Source organism: Nothoprocta perdicaria, unplaced genomic scaffold (assembly GCF_003342845.1).
Source record: "Nothoprocta perdicaria isolate Ctin4 unplaced genomic scaffold, notPer1 scaffold_41, whole genome shotgun sequence".
In the NCBI taxonomy this organism is placed as follows: domain Eukaryota; kingdom Metazoa; phylum Chordata; class Aves; order Tinamiformes; family Tinamidae; genus Nothoprocta; species Nothoprocta perdicaria.
In genome coordinates, this window is record NW_020455655.1 from 4,610,131 (window position 1) to 4,630,230 (window position 20,100).

The window sequence follows — 20,100 nt, forward strand, 5'->3', positions numbered from 1 at the left end:
AAGCTTTAAGCAGTTTGAATTGATGGGCTGTTATGTAACTATGGAACTACTGAGCTTAGGGATTCTGAACATGGTAGCTTTTGGGAAGGGACAGCAGGAGGATATATCCTTAAGCATACTTATCTTCTAGGGTAGGGGAAAAAAAATGTTGTGAACCACAGCCAGGCACCTAACTGTTGGTTAAGTAAAGCAGCAGAACCAAGGGATGAAGAAAGAATATTCAATATCAGAACATTTATTAGTGTTTCCAAAGGGAGCAGCAAAATTGCCTATAGGATTGCCTTTGAACACCTACCTTTTTCAGTTAAAGGAGCAAGAAATCTAGATATATAAAAAGCCTAGCCACAGATGGAATCAACCTTAAATGTCTCAGTTTAGTGCAGTGCTGTGATATATTGAGGAATTAGTTCAGTTTGCCATATAGGCATAGTAGCCCATTGCCCCTCACCCCCTACTTGTCATTAACCCAGACTTGCCTCAGCTTTGGCCAGAGACACAGCAGAAGAGCCCAGTACTGTTTAAACAGCAGCAGCCTTTGAAACTGCCCTGCCCCTGGCCTGCTGGATGCTAAGATGTTTGATTTTTTTTTTTCTTTTGAACGTGGTTGCTAGTAGAGAGGTCTGACTTACATTTCATGGCATCTGTTTTCTCACCTGCTATCTGCTGGGCCAGAATGCCCTAGAGGAAATACACACACACACACACACACACACACACACACACAGTACAGTTTTCACTGGGCAGCTAGCCCTCCACTAAGGAGCTTCAAAGCAGCTGCAATACACATCTCATCTAACAAAAATAGCTATGGAAAAGTATTTTGAACACATTGCTAGTACTTAGTAATAGCCCCATTACACCTTGGTAATACTGTTTTTAACTTGCAAATAGTTAAGTCCAAGACTGCTTATTTAGAGAAAAAAATCTTTAATAGTAAAAAAAAAAAAGTTTAACAGGTCAAGATAAATATAGCAAGGTTATAGCAGCATCTATTTAAATTAGGCCATGAGGTACAACACAAATTCAGACCTACTACAGTTTAAGTATTTGGTTAGTGTGTGGTTGCCATATCTTAAAACTTCAAGCCAATCTAAGGCAAGCCTCACATTAAGAACTGCATCTTAACACAGAACAGATTCCAGATTTGCTTCTTCTATAAGACTGAAGATTCTGGCAAGGCAACAGCAAAGGTCAAACTATTCCAGTACTGGAGGAGATCTGCAGGAGAGCTGCCTCCCTCCCCTCGCACAGAGAAGGGACCAGTTCTTTACCCTGCAGCAGCCACGTTCACCTTTGCAGGGAGCAGCAACCCTGAAGGATAGTGCCAGTTTCCAAGGGCTCCCCGTGCCTCTGCGCAGACAGCAGAGCCAGGAAAGGTACATTAAATTACCTACTGGCCACAGACATTAGTCTCCATCTGTCTGGTTAGGTGGACAGAAAGCAAGACTGCAGACCGTGCTTTCCCCTTACTTACATCAGATTTAATGCACAGGAACTCCCAAAGCAGCTATTTTTCATGTATCTTAGTACAGTTGATGCTTTTGAGCTCTGCTCTTTAAGAGGTTGGCTTGTTGGCACCATTCAGACAAAGGGCTAATCTTGTTAGAGTACCTTATCTCTTGGAAAGAGATGTTTCTTCCTCAAACATTTCTAGGATACAGCTGTCAAAGTTCAGCTTCCAACAAACTGGAAGTTAAGCTGTGCTATACCTAGAAATATCCAATACTCACATCTCTGGGATTTCAAAGTACTATTACACAGAACCAATACACTTAAATAACAAGTAAAAAAAACCCACATTTTACACGTTGCTTTTAATTTTAAAATTTGATACACTAGAAAGTCCTAACAAGTAGTCTAGAACAGTTTCATATTCCAATATCAGGATCTTAGGATCTTAACAACAAGGTTTCCAGACACTGAGTACCCTTCAGAATAATTATTTTCCCCAACCAAGTTCAGACTTGCTCAAGGTACAAGCAAATTGTGATCTGGGCCATCTGGTTTCCTACTCAGGCACCAACCAGAAGTTGCCTTCAGAGAAACCCCATGTCAGAATATTCAGAAAGCTGGGCAGCCTTATGCTCAGTCTTAAGTATTTACCATCATTTTGGGACACATGTCTAACGTTAAGTATTGTAAACTCTATTCCCTCCCATGTGCCAGCAGGTCAAGAAAAGTAGATCCTTATGTTCCAGTTTAGAACAAAAATTAAAAAGGAGCTTGTATTTTGTTGCTCTTTAAATGGTTGAATCCAGGACAGGGTCCAGTATCAGATGGTAGGAAGTTTCACATTATGGACAGCACTTCTTACACACACATCAGAYGGGAGGTACAAAATTCCAAGTTTCAGATATTGCAGAAGGTATTAGAACACTTGTAGTCTAAAAACCTCACTTTGGTCTGAGAGGTGTTTAGACGATCCTCACTCTGTCTTCATTACATGATGGAACAGCTAGGGTCCTCATTCTGCTGCAGAAATAACAGCAAGGGATTAAGTAACAAACAGGCATACAAACCTAAGATGTTATTGCAGGGCAAGCTGCTTAAAGAGAAGATTGTTTACCTTCTCCCTCCTCTTATTWGCCTTACAGTATTTGGTAGATTTGGTTATTATTAAAAGAAAACAGGACTAAGAGGCAGGATATTGCCAACTATACTAATGGAAGTGGGAGAGATTGAAAGAAATAAATAAAAACCAGAATTTGAGTCTACTGAATACAYGGGCCATCTCTTCCCTAATTAAAGGCTACCAGGACCTCACTTCTGATGCTTCAAGTCTTCTGGCATGCAGCTTCATACCAGTCCTTGCAAATAAACTTTTTGACCAAGTTGCTATCATTTTTATATTGCTGATACGGCAGAAGCAGATAGGTTGTAATAACAAGAGGAATTTGACTGAAATTCAGCATAGGAAAGGACAGATGGTAACATTTGAGTGGGAGTATTAGGATGGATTCTTACCAGAAGTGGCTCACAACTGTGTGGTAAAGCTGCTGATAAAACAGACTAAAAATCTAACTTTTCCATCACACCAACTCTGTTATGACTGTTGGCTTCATATCTAGAAAGCCAGCTTATCCTGGATGTRTTTAGTTATGATTTAAAGTCTTCATAGTAGTTCTATTTTAGAGTACATAGTTAGATACCTGACTTAGTACATCAAAGCACTCGAGGAGCATTCAAAATAGAAGTTTAGAATTTTAATAATACATCAAAAGCTGTTTGGAAGGGCTGTTGAGTCTTTCAGAGACACTGAAATATGTAAGTTGTAGCCAAAGGGCTATAATTCAACCAAAATATGCCCATGCTATTTGTCAGTTCCATTAGTATGACCTACATCTGTTTTAGTTTCACTTGAAAGGTATTGAAGGGATATCTTCTAAGGCTGAGATGCTTATTTTGCTGTGCAAATTGAGAAGAGTTCTAGAAGAGAGCCAGCACTGAAGTACCTCAAACTCATGTTTGAGTTTCAGAAGTACTTAGGTAAATCAATACACCCCAAACTGATTCTAGTCTTTTTATATTTTTGAATCAAAATACTAGCCTTCTTCAGTATGAATTTATTTCAAGACTCCATCTGGGGACTGTTTAAAGGATCAGATAAGTAACCCCACAGAAACATTTTATTTTCTGTTAGTACTTATTATTCATAGAAGCAAACACAAACATTAAACTTACTTAAGCTCAGACACAGGTTTAGATGGAGCAGACATTAAAGCTAGTGCTCTGCAGTGGTTGTTTTAGTAATGAGAGACCCGACAGTTAATGCTATTTAATCACATTCAACCACCAGAAAAAGAAACAAGACATCAATTGCAGTTCTGATGSAAAGCCATGCAAACTACATCCTACATGAGACGAGACCGCAGCACTGCTCATGGCACAGCTTTCCTACAAGACTACAAGCATGATTCTCTCACTGATCTCACCTGCTTTAGGAGGCTCACAGGAACCACTATCATGAAACCAAACAACATTTCTTTTTTCTTCTTCTTTTGGTCTGACATCAAGAAAAATGGTAAGAATTGTAGGATATGGATAGCACTTAGGGAATGCTTCATGTGGTAATGTAATGATATAGTAATGACATGAAATAATTCTTTTGATAGCATATATTTGAACTTCAAACTGCTTACCTGAGATAGAAGCTCCATTTCACTTCCAGTGATTTCTTCCTCACACTCATCTTGATCACTACTCTCCTCTCCTCTGGGTACGTGCATTATCTTCCTTTCTGCCAGTTCCTAGATGAAAGCTGTGTCACCACCAAAGACCCCTTCATCCCCTCAAGATTTGATCGCATCAGGGAAATGTAGTATCAGGAAGTTATAACTAGTTGCTATTTCTCTTACCTCACCATCCTCTGTGATGAGTGTAACACCCACAGTGTCCCCTTTCCCCCAAGACTGAGACTTCCAGATCAGATCACTAGGACCTGGGCTTACACCAGCATCTGCACCCCAGATCTGCAGACAGATAAGTGAGCTCAGGACTCTTATTCACAGCTAGATTAGGATTCATTATTCTGATTCCCAAACACTCCCAAAGATATCCAGTAATAAATTGAGCCACTTTGCTCCATGGCACAATTTGTGCTTCTTTTAGTACAGAAAAGCTGTTAACAGCTTCTACCTGATTAAGAGGTCGCCTTGCTTGCACATACATTCCATTTGGGTCACAGAGCAAAAAAAAAATCAGTCAGATTTCCTCATGGCTGCAAGTTTTGTGCACAAGATGGCATTTGCTAACCTGGAGTTACTACCAAAACTCTTGTGTAAACTTGATAAACTTGTGGTAATTTGGAGTACAGAATTTAGAGCTACACATTTTGAATACTCCTAGCCTTACTTAGACTAAGTTTCTAAAGCTAAACTTTAGCTTAACAATACTGAGTCCAGTATTGCTGAGCTGTAGTAGACTAGAGATGATAGCAGCAGGAAAAGGCTTTGCAAAGCCTCTAACAAAGCATGGGGAGCTGTAACAGCAAATAGAGTTTGATTTCATGCACAATAACACAACCTCATCTTGGGAAACCACATTCTCCAAGACTTACTCTTACAAAGAATATTTAATTGGTATTTCAGATCAAGGCATTCCAAGAATTTTCCCATCTCCCTCTCTACATAATTTCTTTTGGTTCTCTGAGCACCAAATACAAAAATACTTGGACATTAACATAGCTTTTCTTGTTACACACACTGTTCCATCTCAGATAACAAAAATAGATCTCTGAATAAACTGTACAAAGCTGCTACCTACTGTAACTATTTGGCCTGCCTGAAGGGTGAACTGTGAAGGGAATATATAYGTTGCATCAGAAAAACTTCCAAGCCGTCGTCTCAACACCCATCCATGCAGCGGCTGATCCTACGGGATAAGAAGTTTCTCRGCATTACAAATCAAGACCACATTATAGAAGAGCTAATTGCAAGCTTCTAGAATTTTGAAAAATTCTAACTCAAGATTTGTAGATTAGGTAACTTTTCCAACAGTTTAATCAGAGAAACTTTCTTTGTGCTGGTTATAGGACTGGCAGTCCTGTTGAACCTTTTTTGCTGCTCTAAAGAGCTTCTCTAAGTAATTATCCAATTTACTAAGTACATTATAGAATTCTTACAGGAAGAAGTACTTCTGATAGTGCTAGACTGAATCTGGTGAGAAATAACTAAGACTTCTGCATCATAGAAGCCAATGCAACTCCCCCAAAAGGCATTTCAACAGCCTTGCTAGTAAAATCCCTGCAGGATTCAAGTCGCTCTACATACTCTGCCCTTGACAGGAGCCAGGTTAGCTGGAGAGTCATTCAGTATTGAGTTTGGCAGTTCTCATCTTTTTATTCTTCCCACYCTCCACTTCACTAAGCTACAAGTCCATTCACAAGGAGCCCTACTTAGTGAAGGGAATGCAGACTTGAATGAGTAGCAATACCTCATTAGAGTTGTTTTTAAGCCTGACAAATTTTCCCTCTGTATCAATTTCTTCTATAGATACATTTCCAGATGAAGAAGCATGCTGAACAGTCTTAAATCCAGTACTGTGTCCTCTCATTTTGGTTTTCATTTTCCTTTTTCTCCCATGCAGAAGTCGACGCCCTTGACTTGCTGCTGCTTGAGTTGCGGTACCAGGTGAAGACAGACGAGGGGAGAGCTTTAGCCTGGAAGGGAGTCAGATAAGCAGATACTCAAGTGAATGTTATTTCTTCTTGCTCCTCTCCTCCCAGGAGAGCCAAGCCTAACAGCTTCTTATATCCCAGCTTTCTCTCAAGTCTTGAGCATAAGATGTTATTTTTACTGGCAAGAGCTTAGTAAGTAGCTTGTTAAGTTTGGAATACAGCCTTGAATCTAGAGTTCAGAGCAAACTTATGTCCATTAGAAATAATTCCCATCTACAAGAAGTATTCATTAAAAATCTCTATGGACAAACTCTTTAGTGAAATTAGTTTAAGTTCTTGACCTTTCCTAGCATGTAGTGAGAGTTCATGTTGTTCTCACCAAGTAGTGTATGGATAGCTGGAGTGGATACAACTTTTTCATTTCATTTATATACATAGCCTTTACTGCTGAAATCCCTCAATTTTAATTCCACAGATTAAATCCTGTGGAGAATGACTATCTCTATAAACAATTCTATTTTCTCCCCCCCATCAATTACCACCCCAGATATGTGGCTTCATCCTTTAAATCTGAGGAATGAGAGAAAAAGGGCCATTTTCTAGGATGCTGAGAAATTTTCAGTATGATTCCAAGGAAGGTCTAATGGAGCTTTGAGAGCCTTTTTGCTTATGTTTGAGTTGTGTGACCACCTTACTACATTAAGGGGGTGTGGAATATAAAGCATAGCCTACTGTAGATGGTTTTTAAGAAATAAACTGTGGTACTATTAAACAGTCACATTTTACTTCTTGCTTTTATTTTCCTATTCTGAAGCATACATAGTAAAGTAGCATAGAGGTCTGAGATGAAGCAAGTCTTGATATAAGAATCTTTTCACATCCTACCTCTGCTCCTCTCCTTCCAGCATCTTTCGGTAGGCATTTATTTCCAGATCTAGAGCCAGTTTGACATCTAAGAGATGCTCATATTCTTCCAACTGTGCTTGTACCTGCTGCTGGACTTGTGCCATTTCTTTCTCTTTTTCTGCCATACGTCTTCGATGGAGATCACGATCATAATCCAGCGTCTCCTGTAGCTCCCTTATCCTGTTCTCCAAAGCAGCATTCTAAAATTAAAGGAGAAAAAGATCAATTAAAACATTACTGAAGATTAGAGAGGAGAGCTTAAAATAATGATATCAAGTATGTATAAATATACATAGTACCTGGCTTTGATACTGATTAACTTGGGATGTCAGAGTATCCACTCTCAGCTTGGTTTCCATCAGCTCCTCCCGAGCAGCATTGGCAAAGTCACTATTTCTTGCTGCAGACAGCTGGGCATTYTCCATCTGTGGATAAGTCACCATTTGTAACAGGTTACTTATGACCCCTTCCATTTTAAATAGGAAGGGAAAACCAAGTGATTTCCAGCTGTGTTACATCTGGAAATAGTTATGCTTTCCTTAACTGTGCAGATACCAATAAACTCCAGGTCAAAAGATTTTTCATTGTTTTTCAGGGGGGTTTACATGATTTTGATATCATGTCAGCAATAATCAGCTAATTAAGGGTGCTGGCTTAGGAGTGCATAAAGACTTTCTACAGATGTGAAGTAAAATGATTCTCCAGAAGTGCAAACGGGAATAAGGTAGGAAGCTGCTTGTCAAAGCATGAGACTACATGACATCAGGTGTCCTTATCCAAGTGTTATTCTTACTCAATAGTTCTACACAGTTTCCACAACACTAAGTTATTTCAAAATCAGAACAACTTTTATTCAGTAATATTGTGGTTGCTTAATACTAACAGAACACCTCACTTGGCTTGTATKCAGATTTATCCATAGTTTGATTTACAATCAATTACAATCGATTACAATCAATTTTGTTACATTTGTCATCCCTAACCATGCCCCTTAAAGGGATCATTTATGCTTAAATCAGTTTCATTTTAGAAAATACATGTCTGTGGACAGAAAGTTTGTCAAATATTTGACACCATTCAGAGATCCCACCATAGCTGCTGAATTGATTACCCTTCACATTTATGCGAGGAAGTTTTGTACTCAGCTATTTATTCTGTGAATCACATCAAAGTGCAGAGCTTAGGTTTTGTTTTATTGCCACCTTCTGCAGACTCACTTTTGCACTGAATGTTCGTTCCAGGTCCTCTTTGTATCCTTGAATCTGTTCTTCATGCTGTTTTCGGAGCCCTTGCAGAGCATCCGAGAGCTTACTCTCAAATTCTCTCTGACGACCGGATTCTATTTCTGCTATCCTGCTCTCATGGACTCTTTTTGTCTCTTTGAGCTCCTACGAGGAAAACAAAGTTTCTCAGAAAATAAGCAAGCCACCACAGCTCAGTCTGAGACTGGGGGCTTACTGTAACAGCTCAGMAAGTCATTCCACACTGAAGCAGATTTATCAAGTATATGGTAATTCATCTTTATTTACAGAACTTAAACATTAGTCCATTACATCACCTACTTCCATCTAGGTATGCTGGGCTGTTTGGCTTCCTTGCTGCCTACATTGCTCTGATACAGTAGTTTGCAACTAATTGGAAGACTAATCCTTTCAAGTAGATTAACTTCTCTTCTAGTTAGAAGACATGCATGTAGACTTCAGTTTAAGAACTGTTGTTTGACCTRTTCTTATTGTATTCAAGAATTAGAGAAAGCTGGGTTAAAAACTCAGATCCCCTACACTTAACCACACATACTTTGGGATTCATTCAGTCAGAAGGAAATTGATTTACATATTATTTAGTTCTATGCTACATATTGACTTTTCACCAAGTTGACTAGGCAACCATGATAAGTGTTAAGGAAGTAGGGAACATGAATTCTTRTTAGAAGAGATTCAACTTTTTGGTTTTTTAAAATTATTTTAGTCTTCTAGCAAACACCTGGAACCATTTCAACCGTAATATTTGCACTTTTAGTTACACAAAGTAGTATATTGGGATTGTAGTTACCTTCAGAAGTGCAGCCTGAGAAAATTATCTCATACTCCAGATACCTATTGGTACTATGCCAGTTAACATGAAGTTGTGCACTTTCTTGAAGTCTTCCTAGTTAGGTGGTTTTTATTGGTTGGTGAACTGTCATAGGTTGACTCAGCTAGTTACCTTTTTAAGGATAAAGCACATGTAACATTGCTTTTAAGGGCATCCAGGGGTCATTGACACCTACAAGAATCCTGGTTAATAAGCTAAAACATACATCTTCATGAAGGCACTTCTCGAATGTCATTTGCTCTTGCAAAGTTTTCATTTGATTTTCCAGATCCACTCTCCTCAACATTTCACTGTGGAGATGCTTTTTGGTATCTTCCAGTGAGAGCTTCAGCTAGAAGAGATGGACATCAAGGTAATTAAAATTAAAGAGCTCCTTTTCCAAATAAAAGTAGCCAACTTAATACAGATCATTCAGCTTCATTCTTACAGCAATGAATAAAAATACACTCAAGTTGGTAATTCTACTGCTTAAGTTTGACTCTTTGGGACTCGCACACTTGCAACAGAAAGAATCCTGTTTAACTGCATTATTCAGAGGGTTAAGTATGAAAAATCCCACAGTCACACCAGCTAAGTTTTACTACTGTGTTACTTCAAGGCCAGGAAGTAGACCTCAGATAAATCATCTGAGGTCTGCATCTGCATACATTCCTCCCCTTGACAATATTAACTGCTCTAACCTTCTGCCTGAATTCCAGTGTTATTTATTTGATATTTAGCAAGTGATATCCCCCAAATATAGCCTATGTTGTCAAGCAATTAGACACTCTCAATATGGATGTATGTTATTTTAATRATAAAAGGCTTTAGTTCTCATCATGCAAACCTTAAACTAGCCTGTTCAATGATCACATTAAAGTATCAAGATAGCACATTTGTAGGAGCCYAGCTGTTGTAGTATACTTTGGTATAGTTGCAATTCAATTCAAGCAATCAGTTCATTTCAATAGCATAAGAGTTTGTTAAAAAAAGCAGTGAGAAGTTACTTATTCTACTAAGATTCAGGCATAAATATGGTCCATGAAGCGCTCCATTCAGTGAGATGATACAGAGGCTGTAGCAAATGGACTAATTTCAACTTGATTTACCCTTAAAACAAGGGTTACATACTGCAGCCATGGGAGGCACTTGCAACAGGACGTTTTAATTAACAAYTGATTAGTTTCATTTGCTTTCAGTAAGAATCAGTCCTCTTTTGCCTACCCGAACTTGTTAAAGATTAGTTTTTTGCCTGCATTTAAATRCCAATTAACTAATTTCGGAAGGCAATAGCCAAAGCAGAGAAGTGAAGCAAGAGCCTTACAGTGACCACTTGATCCTTCAGCTCCCGCAGGTCCTTCTCCAGGCTCCTGTTCTCGCTCAGAGCTGTCGCGAGGTCGGCTTCCTTCGCGTTCAGCTGAGCATCCAGGTCCCTCACGCGAGCCTGTGCCAGGCTCAGATCCGCTTCTTTCTTTGAATTCCTGCAAGTTAAAGTTTCACACACATCAGCTGCAGCTGCCAAGACAGGAACAGGAAAGGTTTTTTACATYTACCATTACATTGGAGTCTGTGGTAGAACTGAAGCAGAGGAAAAGGGAAACATTTGTGGAGAGGGAAGGCCCAGGCTGCTATTTCCTGAGCGACCACCGAGCTGCCCTGAGAACCGGGAGCAGATCGAGCAAGATTGCCAAGCAGCAACCCCTCCTTGCAGCATGAAGGCAGCCAGACCACAGAGCAGTGACAGCCCCCTCAGCACAGGCCCCACCACATCACCCACCACGAGGGAGAGGCCATGGACCACCACAGGCTCATCGCYGCGGCCGGTCACAGCAGAGTTTGTGGGGTGAAGTGCCCTGTCACTGCTGTCCCCCTGCGGCCAGCAGCTCCCTCCAGGCCGCCAGGGCTCCCTCAGCACGAAGCAGTTTTGTCCCCCGGAGGGCACCGCACCGCTGAGGGGCAGACACCCTGTGGTACAAAATGGCCGTTCTCCTCCACAGCAGCCTGTGGCACCCAGCAACAACAGCTGGTCCCTGCAGCAAGTTTGTGACAGAGAAAAGCGGTGAAAACCTCCAACAAATCTAACTTATACCCCTGCAGTTGTCTGATCCACATCCAGAACCCAGCTTCCTGCTCAGGTATCGGGTTTGAGATCATAGAGACCAGCACTCCATTTTAGTGAAAAAACACTCTACCCAGCAGCTAGGTTGTGATAATTTAGACAATGAGTTTTCCAGTTGATAACTGAGTAGAGTGGCTGGAGGGAGGCCAGAGTCACTCCACAGGGGCAATCAGCTCTAGAAAGCCTGGACAGAAAGGAAAGAGCGGAAAAAGAGTCAGAGTTGTTTAGTCTAGAGAAGAGAAAAGTGACAGGAGCCATAACAGTCTCTACATCCATTAAAGATAGCAGCATGGAGGCAGGGAATCTCTTTTTCATGTCTGTTGTGGAAGAGAGAGGAAGCTGTAGGTTTACATTGCAGGGGGGTTTATTAGGGTTAGATGTTCTGAAGAGGAAACTAATAGTAGTTCATTGCCAAAGCAGGTTGCCTGGGATCTGCCATCTCCATCATCCAGAAGGAARAGGTCACACAAACCTGCCATGGGTACACTTGGTCCTTACACAGGCCTGGGTGGAGAGGGGCTAGATAAGACCCTCTYCAGCCCTGCTTTTAATAACATTTGAGGATTGTTATGGCCATGGTATTTTGATAATTATATTTATAAAAGTTTAGTTGTTTACTCAGATACTAGAAAACATAATTCTGCTGGGAGTGGCGACRATCAATGAGATAAGATTGTAGATTTTATACTATTTACAGATTTCTTTATTTTGTAGGCATGAATTTTGCTTCCTTCTTGGGCTCTCTGCTGTCACTGCCACTTACTGTGAGTATTACCTGGTTATGATACTAGCAAGTATAGTGATAATGATTAGTAGTTTCATTTTACAATTGAAATTTTCATTCTTAAATCACCTAACTTTGTGCAAGAACAATATGCTATTAGCAGCTGTGCTTAATTGTGGATTGTTAGTTCACTTGACTCTGCTGCAGGCCTCTGACAGACACATTCAGGTTTCTTGGATTCTTTCCTGATAAGTGTTTTCAGGAGACTTTCAGGCAAAGCCTTTCATCTTTAATAGCAAGTTTAACAAAGCCAGGCTTTGACATGAGTGTTTATTACCCTTCTAAACCAAGTTCAGAACAAMACTTTGCATTGATATGAAACAATAAGTGATACTAGTGCACAATCTTGCATGTGCAGACTTTCAAATCTGCACAAGACATTGCAGACCTAACCCTGGCTTATTGACTGTCAGCCATTTGTGATAGTAGCCTTCAAGCCTTGCCTGTCACCTTCCAATTACATCTTTGAGGATATGTGTCTCACAGCTTGCTTGATCTGGAGAATTTGAATTCAAGAAACTTGTTTAAACCCATACAAGGTTCAAATAAACTGCTGCTTGCCAGGACCACAGATTTACATCACTTACAGAAGTCATTCTTACATCTTTGACTTACTACAGCACACACACACTTCAGCTTCAAAACACACATCTACAGCCATGAGTGCACTAGGAAACCAATCCTGTTTCTGCTGTGCTACTGCTTTGACCTTCCTGAGGCTAGAAGTTCAAACAACTGATATACTTATCCACAACACCTGCTTCCCAAACATCTTTGGTCCATTTCCAGCTAGCACTGTTGAAGAAGTAAAAACAAAATAGCTGAAATGTAAGCACATTTCATTGTTGCTGAAACTTAGTCTCTTTACAAGGGTGATTAATAAGAGCCACTGGTTAATGCTGTTGGGAAAGCTATCTAGTGACATTCCATCCTACAAGAGTTCCAAGTTATTTAAAGGGTTTATATAAAGGGCATGATACCCTCAAAGTAGTTTGTTCCAAGTCATCTGAGACATTTGCAGTTAGACAGCCCAGATACATATACTCATTAATATTACRACTCCAGCCTAATCCTTTCAGAAAGCAGCATATACTTTGTATCATTTCCTACAGGTTATAAACTTAGCCATTTTAAGATAGCTACTTTAAAGAAGTTTTATCAATCCAGAGGATTACATACCTGCCAAGACTCAAGCTTTATAAACAAAGCCACTGAGTTATACAAACAGAGCAGCAGAAAAATTCCTGAACTGGCATTAGCCTTCTCACTGTCCAATCATGTGCCTGGTTAGATTTATGAAACAGACCCATGAGCCAAAAACTGGCATGAATGAGACAAGTCCAAGGTATTCCAAGCAGCTCAAAACAGAAGCTTAGAGTAAAAACAAAACTTATCTTCAAGTAGAAGAGCTACTGAAGGCCTACTGAATCCATRGGGATAGAGCATTTGTACTGTACATGAAGAGTCAGAAAGAGCTGGTACCTAAAAGCTCCATGCAATAAAGCTTATAGCAGAACTAGGGGGGCTTATTAGCATCCAAGTCATTATATAGCTGYGACTTAGAAGTACTGTAAGGCAGTGTAGAGTGGTGGTACTACTAGTTTTTGCAAAGGAAGCATGTTGTGRGCAGACACTTCTCTTCCAAGGAGTTTTGATTGCACTTATGTTGGGCTACCACTGTTCTCCAGGCCTTGAGAGACCAGATGACAAGGAGATGCCAGGCACAGGATACACAACTTGCTATCAAGTCAAGCCTGAAACAGCAGATAGTTCATCCCAGTAGCACTTAACCCCAGTCTCAAAAAGAAGCCACCAGGATAAGTCCTGTGCAGTACCAGCCTGGGCCAGGTAAGAGTCACTCATGCTCTACTGCTTACAGGACAAGCCCCTTTGCTTAGCTGCCTGAGGCATTTAATCCCCCAAGAGGTGATGCTAACTCCACAGTGAAGTACCTTTTCTCATCCATGTAGCTTTCTAAATGCTTCCCAGCATAGTAGCTTCTCAGGTGCTCATGGACACCGCTGTGGAAGCAACCCCAGTCAGGGACACATCCATGCAAGAGCACAACCTTTCCCAAGGCCTCCCCACACCTCMTGCCCAGCACAAGAGGCTTCTACTACAACCCAGTAACAGCACAGGAGCAGGTGCTCCCAGCAGCATCCCCACAGCCMAACACAGATTCCTGGGCCACAGCAGGGGGAGGTGACACCACCCTGGTCCCCCGCAGCAGTGCCTGGGGTGGCAGGGGGGACCCAGCCACCTCTGGCGCCCCAGGGCCAGGCACGGACCTGCTGTGCAGCTGCCGGTGCTCCTCGCTGACCTTGCCCAGCTCCACCTGCAGCGCGGCGCGCTCGATGGCGATGTCGTCGAGCGCCCTGCGCGCGTCCGCCAGCTCCGCCTCGTAGCGGAGCCGCAGGCTGCCCAGCTCGCGCCCGCTGCCCGCCTCCTGCTCGGCCAGCCGCTGCCGCAGCGCCGCCTTGTCGGCCTCCAGCGCCCGCACGCGCTCGATGTAGGCGGCCAGGCGGTCGTTGAGCTGCCGCAGCTCCTCCTTCTCCTGCAGCCGGCTCAGCCGTGTCGGGCTCAGCGGCGACGAGGCGGCGGCGGCGCGGCCCAGGGCGCGGGCCGCGCTGGCCGGCGGGGAGGACAGGGCCGCGGCGGTGGCCATGGCAGCTCCGCTCCGCTCTGCCGCGCTGCGCTCCGGCGCAACGCGACGGCAACAGCACCGCCCCGCGCAAGGCGCCCCGAGGTCCCGCGCCGCCCGGTATAAATAGCCGCCCGCTGCCGCCGCCCCGGCACTTAAAGGGCTCGGGCCGCGGGCACYGCCGGCGGCTCCTCTGGACCCGAGCACCAACAGCCGTGTGCACGCACGCACACACATATATGTGTATATTTTATTTTTCCTCTCTGCTTTTGCACGTGATGGCGCCGCAGCGCATCCCCGGCGCGGTGCCGCTCGCGGAGGGCGGGCACGGAGCTGGCAGGAGGCGGCGGCGCCGCGTTCCCCCGAGCGGGGCCGGGCTCGGAGCCGCGTTTGGCGGCGGCGCGAGGAGCTGCTGCGACCCCCGCGCTACCCCGCGCCGCGAGCTGCTCCCCGCTCGCTGCTCCTCTGAGGGCATCTGGGGCCYTCGGGGCCGTGGTTGTCACCCGCACACACGGCTGCAGTGTCGCAGCTGGAAACTGCTGCGTGCCAAGAGGGGAAAATGGAGGGAGAAAGGGAATCTGCATCAAGGCAACTGTTAGAAGCAGTCTGAAAACACTTATGCTAGCTGCTCTTTATAAAAACCATTCTTCGACATTCCTTACTAAGGACGTGTTTGTCAGGTTTTCTTTTTTTCCCAGTAATTAATTGACCTTTTTATTTACATTTCGATGTACATTTTCACACATTTTGATTTACATTTTCACTTGCATTTTGAGCAGCAGATTCTAAACTGATCTCACTAAGAGTAATAATCCCTGAACCTTAACAGAATTGTGAATGATAATATTTGTTGCAGCATTTAGAGAACACTTCAGTTAAGAGCTCAGCTTAGGTTGGTGCTATTTACTACCCAGGTTAGTAGTGTTTGTCCAAGCATGCAGAGAACAAACAGTCAAGATGTTTTTTAGGGTCCTTTAACCTGTTTTTTAGCTAGTCAATGTCCTAGACCTTTACTCTGTGGTGCAGTCAGCTACATTACTAGCCAAAGCAGCCCTTCTGAGCAGCTGCAAGCCCTAAAGGTGCTGAGCGTCACCGAYGGCTTTGTCACCACCCAGAGGATTTCGGATTCTTTAGCGTGCTGTGCCAGCACGGTCACAGCTCTGCCCGTGTCTCCGCATCCTCTGCAGCTCTATTCAGTGGCAGGTTGTCTCCTGCCTGTATAGCAGGGTGGGGTGCGCACTGAGTGTTTTTGCTGAACGTATTTATGTGGAAAACAAAAAATCTTGAGACCCTGCAGCTTTGTGTAGTTTGGTAACAACATCAGACAGTCTGAGCTCCTCTGGTTCTTGTCCTAGCAACAGTGTCAGGAAATTCTTTTCTGCAAAGCAGCTTCAGTTCTTTTGCTGTAAGGAGTACTTGTTTGCTCTTCCTTGCCAATAGAAAGCTGAGTTCAAGAAAAACAACAGGCATGATTTAAACCTGAATGTTTTCCTCTAGGACTAGGACATTTATGTCCAAGGGTGCGCTTTGGCTTTGGATCCTCAGTCCTCTGTGAAAGGCTGTGATCCTATGTCAGTGTCATGTCTGATGGTTGCATGTTCTGCTCAGCTGTTCAAACACAACCGTGTGCTCTTGGAACAGAAACAGAACAAAGCAAGAAATCTGCTATTCTGGGAATATTTTCCTTCCYTGCCAAGGTTTTGTAATAGAGCAAACAACACCTGCTGAAAGAGATGGTTCAAAAATAGTCTAAAGTGATTTTATCTATCATGTGCTTTACCAGCTCGCCATGTGTGAGAACAAGAGAAGGCAACTTAAGGACCATGTGATGGAAATCAGTAATTGATTTTTTTTAGTGATATTTTGTCTTTGACTAAGACTTTCACCTGTCCAGTTCCAGCAATAAAAGTAATGGCAACATTCTTATAGAGATAAGCCTGTCCCATCTTTTCATGCTGTTTCCAGTGTGCAGGCATGTCAGCAATGTTTCAGAATTAAGAAAAGGGTATTAGGAGAAATGGCAAAAGGCATATATCTAACACTAAAGAAGAGTAGAAATTTTTCTTCAATTAATCTATTAGCATAAATGTATAGATCACTGAGATTTGGATAGTTGCAGAATCCATGAAGTAGGAAGGAAAAAAAAATCTTTAAAAATATTTGTGAATTTTTCTTCTAGCATCTTAAGCACATCTCAAACTGGCAAAATTAAGTGAAAAAAGCATAACTAATGAAGTGAAAACAAGGAAAAAGTTAACTAAACTTTCTGTCACCTTTTCATCCTTTACTTTATCTGTACCTTCCAACCAGCCCTACTCATGTATCAACAATCTGATAGTTCGTTACAGCAGGGTGTAATGCTGAGGACATTAGCAAGCTTTTAATGACCTTAAACAGCCTCACCTGGGGCCTCCAGCCAACCCTCCTTTTCAGCTCAGCCCTGGGCTCCTTATTAGGCCCTGCTGCAGGTGCCTCTGTTCGGCTCTGCTGCTGCTTTTTCTTAGCATGGAGGCTGCTGCTGTACAGGCTGATTTCCTGGCTTGATGTTTCAGGTTTGTCCTGTCCTCTGGTTCCCAGCTTGCCCTGGGTACTGCTGTTGTTCTAGCTTTGCCCTGCTCCTTGCCCTGAGAAGTGTTGGATGGGGCCAGGCAGGGGAGGCCCTGCTGGCTGAGCTCTTTCTTTGCTCTTTCAGTGCTTTTTCTTGCCTCCTGRCCTTGAGGGAGAAGCTGGTCCCTGCTGCTCTGATAAAAGGCTTCTTGTTTGTTGTTTGTTACAGTAACAACACCTAAAGATTTGAGTAAGGTTGCACTTTACTGATAGAAGTAGGGGCTCTCTTTAGACCTTTTTCTGTGACCTAAAAGAAATATTTGAATATATGTCTACTTTTCAAGTGTTATTTAAGTGCTTGAGGGTTATTTAAACAGACTGGGTCAGTTACTATATTAAAAAAAGTATCAGTGCTGGTGAGATGCAAGAGTAGGTGCCAGGAGGATAAACAAAAGAAAAAAAAAGGCAGTAGGAGGTGAGGAGAACTATTTCTGTGGCATTTGTTCTTCTTCATTCGTGAGTGTCTCTTCCTAATCATCCTTTGGAAACTAAACTGGGCTGACTTTGGTCACCTAAGTCTCTGAAAAGATACGTCACGTGTTGATGATGTTAACATAACGAATTGATGCGAACTATCGGTTCTAATATTTTAGTTAGGCCTATAAGCACTGAACTACAAAGAAAAGCAAGTTGCCATTTGAATCAAGAGGTGTTTATTCTGGAAAGGGGAAGTCATGAAACTTAACGCATCTATTACTGCTGTTGAGGATCACAAGTATTTAAATGAGCCATGGGCTTTGCTTAAGGATAAAAGGGAATTTGAGATGCAAGAATGGACAAATATTCAAGATTTTGAASCAGTGACCATTTATGCACATTGTATGGGTTAATATAAAATGCATTTTTAAACAATATTTTTTTCTATAACATTTAGGTGCATATACGTAAGTGGTGTGTTTGTCTCTAAGACTCAAGAGTTCTCTTTTTGTTTCCCTTTGCTGGTGGAGCTGTTCCAGACATCAGGGTAAGGATCAACAAGGAGCACAATGGGTTCCATAACCCCAAGAAATCAAAGATGCAGTGTTGCAGTGGAACTTCATACCTTTCCACCAACAGAGGATTTGCTCTTTATAGGGCATAACATATTTGTGAAGTGTGACAGGGTATGATTACTGTCCACCCCAGGGAGCTGGCTATTTCAGAGTAAACAAGCACCCTGTACGAATACAGTGCAAGGCCAAAGAACCAATTACACTGTGTTGGGGATCTAGTGACTCCAGCTACAGGAAATTTAACGTTTTCCTTTTATTAGTCAATCAGGTGCAGCTCTGTTACTGATAACTCTGAGGTCTGAAACCAAAACTCAGTTTCTGCGTGGGGCTTTGGCAGGATACCTCCAGCTTTGGTATTAGTCTTAATCCTGATTTATGAGTTGAATGTTGTTCTGCAGTGTTTCAGTGGATTTTAAATTTATAGTTTAGCCAAACACTTCTCCCTAAGTAGGGTAGACTTCTATTATGGTGAAAAAAGGGTCTTCATGAGAACTGGACTGGCTTAGCTGAGCTGGCTTTGAGGGAATATTTATATTTAAAGGAAGTCTGCTCAGCAAGCCTGTACACCTGCCTTTCAGGGCAAAGATAAAGAAACACACTTTTTCCTGGATGGGAAGGTCTTGTGATAGCATAGAGTGAAGCCTCATGGTTGTCTTGTGATTGGGAAGAGTTTCCTTTCATCAGACGAGATTTTTTTTTTTTCCATTTTTGCCCTTAGCCAAATCTAACAGGTCTCTCGGTCTCGTGTGTGTGTAATAAGTTACTTATGACAAGAGACAGTTACAGGAATTAGGACTGTGAACTCTGACTTGAAGGGCTATCACTGGAGCTTCTCAGTCAGAAACTGTGTAGGCTCCTCGGTAAGCTGGGAGGAGAAAGCAGCACCCAGAGCAGTGCTGGAAAAGGATGGAAGGGGAAATGCAGAGTGGCCCTGGAGCTGGGAAAGGTCTTCAGGGTGAACTGTGCCTTGAAACCTCTGCTAGTGTCAGTGCTAGGAACGAATGGGCACCTGCAGGAAAATGGCCACAGGTGTGTTTATAAACACACCCATCTAACAAATTAATGCCCACCCTGCTGCTTGTGTTTTAGGGATCCGGAGGAGATTGTGAATGTGAAGAGGGCTAAGTTGTTTAAGTGAATGGTATTCTACATGAAGATTGTGCGAGCTGCACATTTCTAACTAGCTGCCATGTCTTTAGGGTGAATATCTCGGTGGTGGATGTGTTGTTTCCATGCTGCAGTGCTACCATACAGATTTTGGGGATGGGGAACTTGCATTTTCATGGTAGATGTTACGGCTAAATTCCAGTTTTAAGCCTGCTTGTGTAATCTGTTTGTGTAATTGAAGTTCATGCTGACTGCACCAGCTTACCTGAAGACGGTCTCGCGTGGGCCTGGCTGGCCATGGAAACGCGGAGGAGCTCGCCCGGCTTGGGCAATGGGCCCGGGTGGGCAGGCGGGTTCCTGCGGGGCGCGCGGTGTCCCGCGGGCTGGCCGGGCTCTCGGCCGCGCCTCGGCAGAGGGCGCTGCGCTCCCGGCCATGGAGGCGCCGCTCCGCGGGCCGCCTCGGAAAAGTTTCCAGCGCAGCCTATTTGAGCAGCTCCTGCGGCCRCGCTCAGTTCCCTGGCGCGTGGCTCTGACCTCGGTGGCGGCGAGCGCGGCGCAGGGAGCCGCGAGCGCCGGGCTCTGCGTTCGAGCGCACGGAGGCGGCCGCGCGGGACGCGCTCCCGGGACGTGCGCGGGGAAGACCTGACGAGGCCGCGGAGGGCAGCGGGATCGCGGAGCCCCTCGGCGGGTGAGCGGAGCCCCGCGGTGCCCGAGCCGCGCGCGGGCGGCACACGCGCCCCCGCAGGCCGCTTCGCC

The 20,100-nt window shown here is 43.4% G+C and overlaps 2 protein-coding genes across 4 annotated transcripts in view; one reads left to right on the forward strand and one right to left on the reverse strand.

Annotated features, from left to right (window-relative positions):
• Positions 1-940: 940 nt before the first annotated feature.
• Positions 941-14,505, reverse strand: LOC112952765 (lamin-L(III)-like). Of its 2 annotated transcripts, XM_026045669.1 has the most exons (11): positions 14,286-14,505; positions 10,419-10,575; positions 9,321-9,446; positions 8,239-8,409; positions 7,321-7,446; positions 7,001-7,221; positions 5,932-6,157; positions 5,263-5,370; positions 4,356-4,469; positions 4,140-4,247; positions 941-2,469 (listed from the first exon to the last, which is right to left on the reverse strand). In XM_026045669.1, the coding sequence occupies exons 3-11, from the start codon at positions 9,399-9,401 to the stop codon at positions 2,440-2,442; spliced, it is 1,185 nt and encodes a 394-aa protein (XP_025901454.1). In that variant the 5' UTR covers positions 9,402-9,446; positions 10,419-10,575; positions 14,286-14,505; the 3' UTR covers positions 941-2,439. The 2 variants fall into 2 exon arrangements, with proteins under 2 accessions (XP_025901454.1, XP_025901455.1); XM_026045670.1 differs by lacking the exon at positions 4,356-4,469 and having other exon boundaries at positions 941-2,472.
• Positions 14,506-20,010: 5,505 nt separating this feature from the next.
• The window catches only part of ADAMTSL3 (ADAMTS like 3), a 169,949-nt gene continuing 169,859 nt past the window's right edge, over positions 20,011-20,100 (forward strand). For both annotated transcript variants that reach the window (XM_026045667.1, XM_026045668.1), the window contains exon 1: positions 20,011-20,032. The gene's annotated coding sequence lies outside the window, so the exon portion shown is untranslated. The remainder of the gene's footprint in view (positions 20,033-20,100) is intronic.